The sequence below is a fragment of the Hemiscyllium ocellatum genome, chromosome 4, assembly GCF_020745735.1.
Source record: "Hemiscyllium ocellatum isolate sHemOce1 chromosome 4, sHemOce1.pat.X.cur, whole genome shotgun sequence".
NCBI lineage: Eukaryota > Metazoa > Chordata > Chondrichthyes > Orectolobiformes > Hemiscylliidae > Hemiscyllium > Hemiscyllium ocellatum.
The window spans coordinates 5,226,863-5,240,003 of NC_083404.1; the positions used below are offsets into that span (position 1 = coordinate 5,226,863).

At 40.5% G+C, this 13,141-nt stretch overlaps 1 protein-coding gene across 2 annotated transcripts in view; it reads right to left on the reverse strand.

The window, feature by feature from the left end:
• The window catches only part of LOC132810575 (cytochrome P450 7B1), a 202,621-nt gene that overhangs the window by 16,133 nt on the left and 173,347 nt on the right, over positions 1-13,141 (reverse strand). For both annotated transcript variants that reach the window (XM_060822671.1, XM_060822672.1), the window contains exons 2-4: positions 9,165-9,298; positions 4,285-4,878; positions 864-1,070 (exon numbers count right to left, since the gene is read on the reverse strand). In XM_060822671.1, the coding sequence (XP_060678654.1) occupies positions 864-1,070; positions 4,285-4,878; positions 9,165-9,298 (935 nt within the window). The remainder of the gene's footprint in view (positions 1-863; positions 1,071-4,284; positions 4,879-9,164; positions 9,299-13,141) is intronic.

The following is a 13,141-nucleotide window of genomic DNA, read 5'->3' on the forward strand; positions in this document are numbered from 1 at the left end:
GAGTGACAGAGAAGGTTTAATTTGGAGATGCAAGTTTGTGAAGTTAAGTATTTTCAACTGTTTTCATAATTGTTTCAAATTCCTAAGACTCATTACCCAAGAGTTGGGTCCTTTGGTATAAATGTAAACATTCAAGATATGAAGTCACAAAATATTTTCATATTTCCTTCAACATTAGGCAGCCAAATGAGGGGCTTTGAACCTGAAATATTCCCTTTGTTGCTTTTTAAAAAGGAAGTTGAATATGCCAATTATTTGCCATTAACAACAGGAAATAGATAACCATATGCACAATGTGTCAGGCCTTTCAAAACTTGAATTAAATTAAAAGTCGCTTGACAGCAGGTTATGGTCCAACAGGTTGATTTGAAATCACAAGCTTTCGGAGCGTTGCTCCTTCATCACCTGACAGCGCTCTGAAAGCTTGTGATTTCAAATCAACCTGTTGGATTATAACCTGGTATCGTTTGACATCTGACCTTGTTCACCCCAGTCCAACAAAGGCACCACCGCATCATGAATTAAAATCATCAAACATTCTGGCTTTCTGTCAGAAAGAACTGCTCATCAAGTCATTTGATACTTGATTATTGAGGATAAATTTGGTGATCCCACTCACCAAGTGAGCTGCACTTAAAAACAGCAGGATTTTTAAGTATTGAAGATCTCGCTCTTGCTTTTGTCTTTAGGAGAGCAGAATCACCAAATTTATTTAATAATTGCTCACAAAGTATTCAAACTATCCATTCAATGCTGAGGGAACGCATAACCTATAATCGATGCAACTGGAAGTTTAATGTATTTTCTGAACAAATTGGAAATGCACTTGCATTTTTCAGGATTGCATGTTAAAAAGCAGTTACCTAGGATCACCATGCTGTCTAAGTGTTCTCTGGTGAGGCTGATGTTGAAGTCAGGGCTTGCTCTTTGACCAGCTGCCTGGAACACATGCTGAATTTCATCACATACAGCTGCATGGGCTTCTGGATTTTTCACCAGATAATACAGGGCCCAGAATACAGCTGGAACTGTATTTCCAAGAGCAGCCCACAGGAAGGCAAAATGATGTGCTGCAAGAAAATAAGTGAAAAGGAAGATTAATAGCATTTATTACACTGATTAGATTTGCAGTGTGCTAATTAAAAGATGTTAGGACAAAGACCCAGCCAAGGATCAGTGAATGCTAATGAGGACCAATAGGGTTCTGAAGTCTAATTTTCTGCTTAATGAGGACAGTTTCAAAGCAATGTTACATGGGAGGGGTGGAGGGGGAGGGGGCAAGGAATAAATGTGGCTCTGTTAAATCTGCCTCATTATTAGCAATAAGTGCCTTGTTTTAGCACATCAGCAAAAAGTTGAATTCAATTATCCCAGAAGGTTTTTGCAGGATGGAAATATTACAATACAGGCTACTTCTAAAAGATTTAGAAACATTCAAGGTCACATAATTGTCTTCTCTTAAACATAACAATTCAATTATTTTGGTGTTTTAGCCTAATATTAAAATACCTTTATAACATGATTGTCTACCTCTAACTTGAATATTGGATAGGTCACGTAAATCACTCTTCTTCCATATTGGTTAACCATTTGCATGATAAAAGCTGGACAAACTTACAATAGGGACTTGTCGTTGTAGCATAGATTGCAAAAGAAAGGGAGTCATGTTTAACCTGCAGGGAACGCTGCTCCAACCTGGAGTTTTCCATCCATTTCTGCAGAAAGGGGTCATGAGGATAGTTCCAAGGATGAGGAAACATCAGCGATGTGGAAAGGCTGGGAGAAGTTGGGATTGTTCATAAAAACAAAGCAAAGGAGCAGAGTAGACAGTTTACTCACTGAGTAAAAAGTGAGGTCTGCAGATGCTGGAGATCGCAGCTGAAAATGTGTTGCTGGTTAAAGCACAGCAGGCCAGGCAGCATCCAAGGAACAGGAAATTCGACGTTTCGGGCATAATTCCTGATGAAGGGCTTATGCCCGAAACGTCGAATTTCCTATTCCTTGGATGCTGCCTGACCTGCTGTGCTTTAACCAGCAACACATTTTCACCAGTTTACTCACTGAGCCTGGCTTTCACTTTGAGAAAAGATTAAGAGGTTATTTTACAGGATCCAAAAATGATTTACTGCTGGGACTGGAGAGTTTGAGTTAGTAGGAAAGGCTGGCTAGGGATTTTCTTTTCCCTGGACTGTAGGAAGTTGAGCTTGGAGAGGTTTATAAAATCATAAGGGGCATGGATACGATAAATAGACAAGGTCTTTTACATAGAGCTGTGAAATCCAAAACTAGAAGGCATAGGTTTAGGACAAGGGGGGAAAGCTATAAAATGGACCTGAGGTTTTACACAGAAGGTGGGGCAGGTATGGAACAAGCTGCCAAAGGAAGTGGCAAAGATGGGTCACAATAACAACATTTAAAAGACACTTGGATAGGTAGATGGAGAGGAAGGGTTTAGAGGGATATGGGCCAAATGGGGCCAGTTCAGTTTAGGAAGCCTGGTCTGCAGGATGAGTTGAGCCAAAGGGCCTGTTTCCATGCTGTCTGACCCTGTGACTCCATGAGCAGCAAAATTCATCAGGGATCTATACAGAGTAGATCAAAGAAACTGTTCCAAAAGTAATTGTAAATTAAAATGCACTACCTTAGAGGATGGGTCAAATGAGACTTTCTAAATGGGATTGAATCATTATCCAAAAATGAAATACAAATTGCAGGGCAGTGGGGAAAAACTAAGCAAACCAATCCTTCAGTAGGTCAGGAGGTCACCATGGACTGAAGCCTCCTTTCCTGTCATTGTGCCTTAGATTTCATGTGTTCTATCTGCCCAGATGATCCTATCCATTCAGGACTGAGAACATAAATTATTCTTCAACTAAAACGCAAATAAAACCATTCAAACACAAACTTGTTTCCCTCCACCTGCCTATCACCAGTTCGCAAAGCCATTGTAGGCTGGGAGACAGAAGTAAGTTCATGACAGAGGGAGCCCACAGAGTTGTTAAAGAGCACAGAGCTACATTCCCATTGCTACTCATTCTCAAGAATCCTTCCCAAAATGTAAACAAATTGGCGCCAGGGACCTGGGTTCAATTCCAGCCTCGGGCAACTGTCTGTGTGGAGTTTGCACATTCTCCCAGTGTCTGCGTGGGTTTCCTCTGGGTGCTCCGGTTTCCTCCCACAGTCCAAAGATGTGTAGGTCAGGTGGATTAACCATGTGAAATATGGGTTACTCGGGTGAGGGACCTGGGCTGAGTGGGATGATCTTTGGAAGGTCAGTGTAGATGGGCTGAATAGCCTCTTTCCGCACCGTAGGGATTCTATGCATTACGTTGGTGTCTTGTGGCTATAGTGCATCACCAAGCCAGGTTTCACTGGTGGTATTGGTGGTATACAAGCCTCCAAACTCTTTGCAAGTTAGTCCCTTGCAAGCAGGAATCATGTACACACTGTTTCACCTGAGGCCCACTGAAGATGTTACCCAGGAGGGTGACAAAACGTCTGGAAATGAGCCTTCCAGCTCAGTGAGCAAACCTACATCCAGAACCTCAACCTGAGCTACAAATCTTTTCAAAACTCGTTAAGTTAGTCCCCAGTTAGGTCATGCTGCATGCCTTGTAGAATCCCAGTTAAAGTGCAGTAGGTACAAATCCATCAGCAAGGTGGTATATCCTCTGGGGGCAATATTAGCCAACTGATTGTACCCTGTGTGTTGGATTAAAATCAGGTCTCAGCTTTATGGGGATTTACGTTTAAATAAAATGCTGACTGAAATTAATGTGAACCATAGTGAGTGATTTCATCACTGGGGAACTGAACATTCTAACTGTAGAACATTTTTTAAATAAAACTCAAATCTGACACCAACTTCCTGCTGTGTGAACTCACACTTATTCTCAAGGAGGGATCTCAACTGCAAGGGTTTCCACTTTTATCTGTTTGTTACCATCTTCTCTGAGATAAACAGCTAACTCGTAATGAATTACAGAACATGCTCCCGTGTATTATTCAAACCATGAAGATTAATTTTAATTAGAAGCAGCATTTGTCAGAGACGTTACTTCCATTCCATTAGTCTAAGTTTCAAAGTCAGGTCTCAGTGCTGCAAATATTCAAACCCACTCTGACATTGATCCCAGCAAAATGAGAACTTATCAAACAACTTTGCCTGAACAGTTCAAGTTCCTTAAAATTGCGTGGATGGGCCAACAGTTTGAGATTCAGTTTAATTTATAATTTTTAATAGATGGGGAAAGATTGCAATTGTATGTGTTCATTTTTGCTTACCTGCTCTCTGATGATCTTGCAGATATGAATACGTCTCTAGAAAATTCTTTCTCTCTTTGATTACATTTGCTAGATTTAGTCGTTGATCCAATCTTCTCGATGTGAAATAACTGGTCAGTTCTCTGCGAATCAGTTTGGTGTTGCCTAGAAGTTCAATGGGGATCCTTGCAACCAGGTAGGGAAACATTTTGTCAAATTGAATAAATTTCTTTTTTAATTCAGTGATTTCTTCTTGCTCGTCCTTGGGTGCCTTTCCATATAGAGTTAAATAAGTGGCTTCAATTATGATACGGCAACAGAAGCTGTACATACCCTCTGTTCTGCACTCTGTTGGCCCCAACTGCTCTTGTTTCATTACATTCTGAAGATTCTTCATCATTCTTCCATTCAAAATATTTAGCTCCTCACCCATTAGGTAGGAGTAGAGCTTCTGAATTTCTTCAATGCACACTGGTATTTTGGGATCATTCAGATAAGGGTGGCCAAAAACTTTGGCTGACAGCTCCAGTGAAAATCCTTGGAAGTCTAATTGCTTGTTGCACTGAACCACAAACTGATAGAGGAACGGATTTAAAATAAAGGTCATGTACTTGCCTATAAAGAAGAGTGAAAAAAAAACCAAACACAGCATTAAGGAAAAACATTTCTTTCATTTCACTCTCAATTCCATCATTTGAAAACAATGCAAACTGCATGGAGATTAATTGACTACATTGATCTCCAGTTTCCAATTTCACCACGAATCCTGCTCCCCCTCAAGACCTCTGGCCTCCCTCCCTCCCCTTTCCAAACCCTATCAACCATGCTGCAAAAACATATCTCACCTTTCAGATTTAAACAACTATCAAAGTGTTAGCAAGTTTTGAGAAGATTTGTAGCTCCGGCTGACGTTCTGGATGAGAAACCAAACCTTCCAGCTCAGCGAGCAAACCTATATCCCGAACTCCAAGGGCTGCCTGTACAATGCTGCTCATTTATTGAATGTTGTCTTCATTGAACAGGTGATTGGTTGACTGAAGGTGCCCTTCCATTGCATGCATCCCCCAGGAGCAGCACTGCCATACTCTGGCACATGAGGGTTTCCAAATAGTGGCCCTGCACAGTCTAGCTCTACGGCAGGATGAGAACCTCAAAGATGCACCAGCTACCCGTCTCCTCAGCTCAGGACAAAGGGATTGGGACAGAAAGTGGTGACATAAATGGTGTCAAAGATGACACCACAGCAGTAATGAAACACAGCGAACAGGCCTGTGAGTGCCCAATGGTGGCGAGATTGCAGACGGAATTAGTTTGTAGTAACATACATTGACACTCAGACGTATGAGCCAGTGGTGGCAGAAAATATTCCTTCTCTTAAGGAAAAGCTTGATTCATAACATTAACACATCAAGAAACTTTGTTTGACATTAATTGTCAGTTAATTTATTTCCTTTAGACCAATAGCTTCCTGTGGGTTTCCTGGCTAGAACATCAGCATGGAGTTTTGCGGGATTGCAGACAAATGATTTGAACCTCAGTTTGCTACAGGTATCCATCTACAGCAGTTATGAAGAGGTGTTAAAGGAAAGTGTGTCTTGCAGTCAGCATCACGGTGAAGCATTCTGGGAAGAGTACCTTGCAGTCAATGTTGCAGTGAAGCATTCTGGGTAGAGTGCCCTCCAGTCAACATCAGAGTGAAGCATTCTGGGAAGAGTGGCCTATAATCAGCATTGCAGTGAAGTATCCTGAGAAGTGTGGCCAGTAGTCAGCTTCACAGTGAAGCATTCTGGGAAGAGTGTCTGTAGTCAGCATCACAGTAAAGCATTCTGGGAAGAGTGGCCTGTAGTCAGCATCGCAGTGAAGCATTCTGGGAAGAGTGGCCTGCAGTCAGCATCACAGTAAAGCATTCTGGGAAGAGTGGCCTGTAGTCAGCATCACAGTGAAGCATTCTGGGAAGAATGCCCTGCAGTCAGCATCGCAGTGAAGCATTCTGGGAAGAGTGGCCTGTAGTCAGCATCACAGTGGAGCATTCTGGGAAGAGTGGCCTATAGTCAGCATCACAGTGAAGCATTCTGGGAAGAGTGGCCTGTAGTCAGCATCACAGTGGAGCATTCTGGGAAAAGTGGCCTGCAGTCAGCATCACAGTGAAGCATTCTGGGAAGAATGTCCTGCAGTCAGCATTGCAGTGAAGCATTCTGGGAAGAGTACCCTGCAGTCAGCCTTGCAGTGAAGCATTCTGGGAAGAGTGCCCTGCAGTCAGCATCAAAATGAAGCATTCTGGGAAGAATGCCCTGCAGTCAGCATCGCAGTGAAGCATTCTGGGAAGACTGCCCTGCAGTCAGGATCGCAGTGAAGCGTTCTGGGAAGAGTGCCAGGTAATCAGCATCGCAGTGAAGCATTCTGGGTAGAGTGGCCTCCAGTCAGCATCACAGTGAAGCATTTTGGGAAGAGTGCCCTCTAGTCAGCATCACAGTGAAGCGTTCTGGGAAAAGTGGCCTGTAGTCAGCATCACAATGAAGCATTCTGGGAAGAATGCCCTGCAGTCAGCATCGCAGTGAAGCATTCTGGGAAGACTGCCCTGCAGTCAGCATCGCAGTGAAGCGTTCTGGGAAGAGTGCCAGGTAATCAACATCGCAGTGAAGCGTTCTGGGAAGAGTGCCCTGCAGTCAGCATCGCAGTGAAGCATTTTGGGAAGACTGCCCTGCAGTCAGCATCGCAGTGAAGTGTTCTGGGAAGAGTGGCCTGTAGTCAGCATCACACTGGAGCATTCTGGGAAAAGTGGCCTGTAGTCAGCATCGCAGTGAAGCATTCTGGGAAGACTGCCCTGCAGTCAGCATCGCAGTGAAGCATTCTGGGAAGAGTGCCCTGCAGTCAGCATCGCAGTGAAGCATTCTGGGAAGAGTGCCCTGCAGTCAGCATCATGGTGAATCAGTCTGATACATGCTCTGATGTTATTTATTGTGTTGTGGCAGTGGAGTTAGGGTTTCTCTGTCCTCTACATCCACGTCCATCCATGTCACTTTTGTCAACCGGGATGGCCACTTTTTGTCATCTCTGGGGAAGAAAGGTTGATCTCTGTCCTGGACAATGTTCCGGAGAACCTCAGGGGAGGCATCACTGTGCCTATCGTGAGCCTAGTCTCGGAAATCCACAGGGGTATTAGGATAGAGTTGATAAACACACACAGACTGATTGTCCTGTCTTGTGGAGAATGAAGTGTCTTTTCAGTAAAACGCCCAGAGGATGTAACCCAGTAGGTTTCATCAGGGAGCTCGATTTTTTGACCGTCTCCCCAAAAAACAGGAATGTAGTTGTGTCAGAAAACCTGCCCTGCATCCAATTAAGTAAAAACTGAAACAACTGCAGATGCTGTAAATCAGAAACAAAAACAGGAATTGTTGGGAAAGATCCGCAGGTCTGGCAGTATCTGTGAGGAGAAATCAGATTTAACGTTTTGAGTTGAGTGACCCTTCCTCAGAACTCCAGTGAGAGGAGAAAAACATTTTCAAGATGTGCATTCCTAGAAGAGATGTGGCAGTGAGTTAAATACTAAATAAAAATCAAAGGAACTGTGGATGCTGTAGATCAGAAACAAAAACAGAAATTGCTGGAAAAGCTCCGAGGAAGAGTCACTTGACCCGAAACGTTCACTCTGATTTCTCTTCACAGATGCTGCCAGACCTGCTGAGCTTTCCCAGCAACCTCTGCTTTTGTTTCTGCACCCAATCAAAACGCCTGCTACTCTCAGGCCCCTCCGTCACACTGAATTTGCCAAAACAAGATTTCTTCCCCAGGGTTCACAAGTCACAAAACTTTATCCCCATTTTGTTTAACCAAACAGTGAAAAATTATGGTTTCCAACACAAAAAAGGAGAATTTAAATCTGTATTAATTACTCAAACTAAAATAACAATGTACAGATTATTTGCTACAGTTTTTTTAAAAAAAAATATGTGTGCATGTACTTGGTTAATATTGCTATGTGAATATTTAAAATAATAACATTGAAAATTTCTTCATCTGATTTCTTTCCTCTCACTTAATAAAATTTGTTAACGTACAGAGTGCATCAGCTGAAAATAGGTTATTTTTTCTGGCATTGTGCTTCATTTCTAGTTGAACAAAATAAGTGGGGCTGGGGGGAGGGAGAGGTATGGTGGGCAGAAAGCCTTTCTGGTGGATCGATTCAACAAGGTAGGTTTTTTTTGTGAAACGCAGCATTTATGTAATCATGCTCTTATTAGGAAGATTTTGCTGAACTGTTGACAATGATGTACAGTATTGCTACTGCGGAATGACGTTTAGGAAAAGCGATTCTGCTGCACCACCACACAATACCAATTAGAGAACTATATTCTGCGACAGGTCAGAAATTTACATTGTTTCTCACAGAAAGATGTGCCTTTTAATTTCTTTATTAAGATGACATTCCTGTCCCTTGCGACTTTTCAGCACGACAATCATTTGCTCACCATGTCGGAATCACGTTTCATGTCACCGCTCTGCCAGCAACTCGGAGCATCGTTTTGTGTTTTCCATGTGAGCCGCTTTTGGAAAGCATTAATTATACATTGAAATAAAATACAAGCTCTTTCCAAGGTGGAAAATTCACAAAAGGTTTGCGGCTGAATCAGGACAGCTTTCTACCTTCCAAAGGCCCCTGCCAAGTACTGGGAGACAACCTGTGCTTTCCTGCTAAATCTATCTCTCAAATATCTGTCGAGTTTTGCATGGAAGCACACCGCAGTTGTAGTTTTCTTCAGAAACCTTCAGTGCCATCGTCTTAAGTACAACAGTTACGAGAAATTCGCCAAATCATGTGGCTGTACCACAGAAACAACAAGGATTTACAGCACAAAATGTCAAAGGTAGCCTGAGCAGCAGTTTATCTGAATACTCACCGGCGATGTAGACTGTGAAGACGTCACCCCATCTTTGTTGACGAGAGAGAAGAAATCCTAAAGAGTCATGATGGAACTCAAATGCCTTGCCAAAATAAGGGATCCAGCCTTGTTCTAGAGGTGGTTCTCCAGGTCTATATTCAAAAAGAGAAAGACACAAAAGGGATTTTTCAACAAAATTAACTGCAAATTGCTGCAAAGTGAGTAAATTCTTCAAGAACTCCTGTAGATTTATTTAGTTTCCCAGATAAGAGATAGTAACATATTCATGGTTATGTTGTGGCTGTTGTTTTTGTGATAATTCCATTGTAAATACAATTAAAATGTTGGCCTTCCCACTTCTTTTTAAAAGATTATTTTACAACTGTAATGTGATAAACCAAATTTCCTTCATCGCCAAAGAATGCAATCAAGTCTTAAATAAAAACAATTATTTATGTGCACTTTACAAGACACCATTCAAGATGACACTTCAATGCATTAAAATATAACAGCACTAACACTGCCCATTCCCTTTAGTCACTTTCTATATCTGCCCCGTTCTCAAGTGGACCAGAGGGGAATGATATTTATCCACAGCCTCCTCAGTTTTACAAAACTAAAATCATATCTTGCTGATATAGTCATCGACCCTGAGAATGTGGGCCCTTCAATTTATCGCCGTCATACGGAATGCACTTTTGACCCACTGCATCAATATCGTTTTCCTACAACTTAAATAACAAACATATCAGAGAAAGCATTCATTATCAGAGGGATTGAATTCAAGAGTCATGAGGTGATGTTGCAGCTGTACAGGACCTTGGTAAGGCCACATTTGGAGTACTGTGTGCAGTTCTGGTCGCCTCACTTTAGGAAAGATGTGAAAGCTTTGGAGAGGGTGGAGAGGAGATTTACCAGGATGTTGCCTGGAATGGAGAATAGGTCGTACGAGGATAGGTTGAGAGTGCTAGGCCTTTTCTCATTGGAACGACGAAGGATGAGGGGTGACTTGATAGAGGTTTATAAGATGATCAGGGGAATAGATAGAGTAGACAGTCAGAGATTTTTTCCCCAGGCGCAACAGAGTGTTACAAGGGGACATAAATTTAAGGTGAAGGGTGGAAGGTATAGGGGGGATGTCAGGGGTAGGTTCTTTACCCAGAGAGTGGTGGGGGCATGGAATGTGCTGCCTGTGGGAGTGGTAGAGTCAGAATCATTGGTGACCTTTAAGCGGCAATTGGATAGGTACATGGATGGGTGCTTAAGGTAGGACAAATGTTCGGCACAACATCGTGGGCCGAAGGGCCTGTTCCGTGCTGTATTGTTCAACATTCTAAAAAACAAGTCCCTCTTCCATTCTTACTGTGTGAACATTTGTTAATGCCTCTTACATTTGACACACCCATTGTGATTTCCCTTAAAGCTAAACCTTCTACCAAACTCAACATTATCAAAATAACACATTAAAAATTACAAATGTCAATGGGAACAAATGCTTGGACCTGGTTTCTTTATGGAAACGTGCTATGTGAAAATTGGTTGGAATATTTCTCTGCATTTTATAATGACCACAATACACTGACATTCAAAAGTTTCAGAATGATCACTGTTCACTGAAGGCTTTATGTGAATGCAACTTCTTTATTTATTTTGTCTCATTTTACTTTCTTATCTCTTGCACACCATTCTCCTTTTGTAAAGGCGTTAGTTCCTTGAAAAGTCTTAAATCAATGGACACACTGTATAATCAAAAGGCAAAATCCAGGAATTGGAAGGGAGTACTGCTGAAGCATCAGTGGAATAGCATCTAAGCTGAGCTCGTAATCATGCAGACACTCCCCAGCAGGTTAACAAAACTGAGATGAGGAGAGATTGGTGGCTGATTCTGCCCACCAACCCAACTCAGGAATGCTCTCAGACCTGACCTACTCTCCTGGCTGGGATCAGATAAAGGAGCACAGAATTGAGATCTAACCTGAAATGGTTTTGTTCATCACTGTTTTAGCCCAAGGTTATCAACACAGCAAACCTGTTTGTTTTGTACAGAAACAGCACCCAGTGCCTCAGGCAGTTTCCTGTTTGACAGTTGGTCCAACATTTGTCTGATTTTAAAATCCACTTTTGAAATTTTTGAATTCAATAATTATTATCGTATGTGAGGCAAAAAGCAAAGAACAAAAGACTAATTGCCCATAACTTATATGTAAAAAAGCAGTGAAGGATCAGTAGTAAATTTAAGTAAAAGTTAAGGGTTAGACAACTGTTAGTGCACTCTAATGTTCACATAAAAGTAAGACACGAGGTAACGTGGTGGAAGATTCAACAAGCTCTGAGATAAGGGGACTCATACGCAGTCTTTCAGTTCTGATACCAGAATGGATGGTGGTGATTACTGCAGCTAGTTATGCAATTTAAATAAATAGAATGTTAAGCATATCGATGTCAGGACCCTGACTGATTGTATAGCAGGGGAAATCTGTTACATGCAGAAAAATGGACATAATGCTTTTGGAGGGATTAAATAAAAATCATAAGCTGGCAGCAATTGTCTACGAAGAGGTAATACTGAGGTTAATGTTCCACCTTTTCTTCCCTTTACTAAAATCCATTTCAAATCATTTTTGAACATACACAAATATCAAACATTTCCATATTGTATTAGGTGAGCAGCTGATCTGAGTATTGAAATGTTTATCCAGTATTGCTTTAGGATTCACAATTTGTTTTACTAGTTACAGGCAAATTCATACAAAATAATGCCAGTTAGCAAAAATATCTAAAATAAAAGCCAGAGTTTAGTAGTTATAATGGAGTTGAGGAATTTTAATGTACAATTTGTTAAAACAAATAGCTATCTAGCATCCCTGCAATGTTTATGCTTAAAATACATTTTTGATCCAATTCTAAATGCACCATAACTAGTAAGATTTTAATAATAAGATAATGTTATTCTCAAAAGAGGTAACAGCAAGTCTTTAATCAGCCAATGGCATCGCATATAACCGTACAATCTGAAAAGGGTCCTGATCCTGCTTCATGGTATGATATTGTTTCTCCATTAACTTTAATATAACGCAATATATAATTACAACTGGCTTTTGTTACCCTTAAGGACTTAAGAACTGAATGAAACCCAGTAAAATTGTGCTTAAAATTATGAGTATATCATTGAACAAAAGGAAGATGTTTCTTGGAAAAATAAATGGGACATTCAATAGGAATATGAAGAGAATCTCAGAGTTTTATTTTCTGCATGTGTGTTAAGATCATGAGTTACTGGTCCCTTAGTCCCCAGACTAATACTTCTGTTTTATACCACTTTATGTAAGCATTTAAAAACAATTCTATGAATTAAAGCTTCAAAATCTAATACTTTCAGTTTAAACAGTCAGTGTAAATGTATTGGGTATGACCTAAAATGAAACCAATGGTAACTGACCACCAAATAAACTTCTAATCTTTTGATCTTAAACAAAGCCAAATGGCTTATTGATGTTAGATAATTGAATGCTGCTTCATGTAATGTAGGTCATTTTATGATAGAAATGATAATACAAATAAAACAATCAAGACGCTGATTTAACATTTTAGGAACAGTTTAATATGGTTAAATGAATATCAAAAATGAACTATTTTTCATAGGTTAATACTAAAGCTACATTTATGCCATTTTGAAATAATTTAAAATAAAAAAGTGATAACAAAATTTGCAAACAAATGGATTTACTTGGGGAGATTAAAGTAATTTGATAAAGTAAGATTACATATACAGCTTTTCTTTAGTAAAATCAAGGCTTTAATATATTTAAAATTGAATTTATGTAGATGTAACAACAATTTAAAGGTTCAACTTTTGATGGTTGGCTGTAGAATGATTTGTATTGGTTTTCAATCTCATCATTACAATAACATTTCCTATAAATGAATGATATGCTGTTCCATCAAGTCAGATTTCGCCATTTAATTTAGAATCACCTCATAGTTTTCATGGTAGT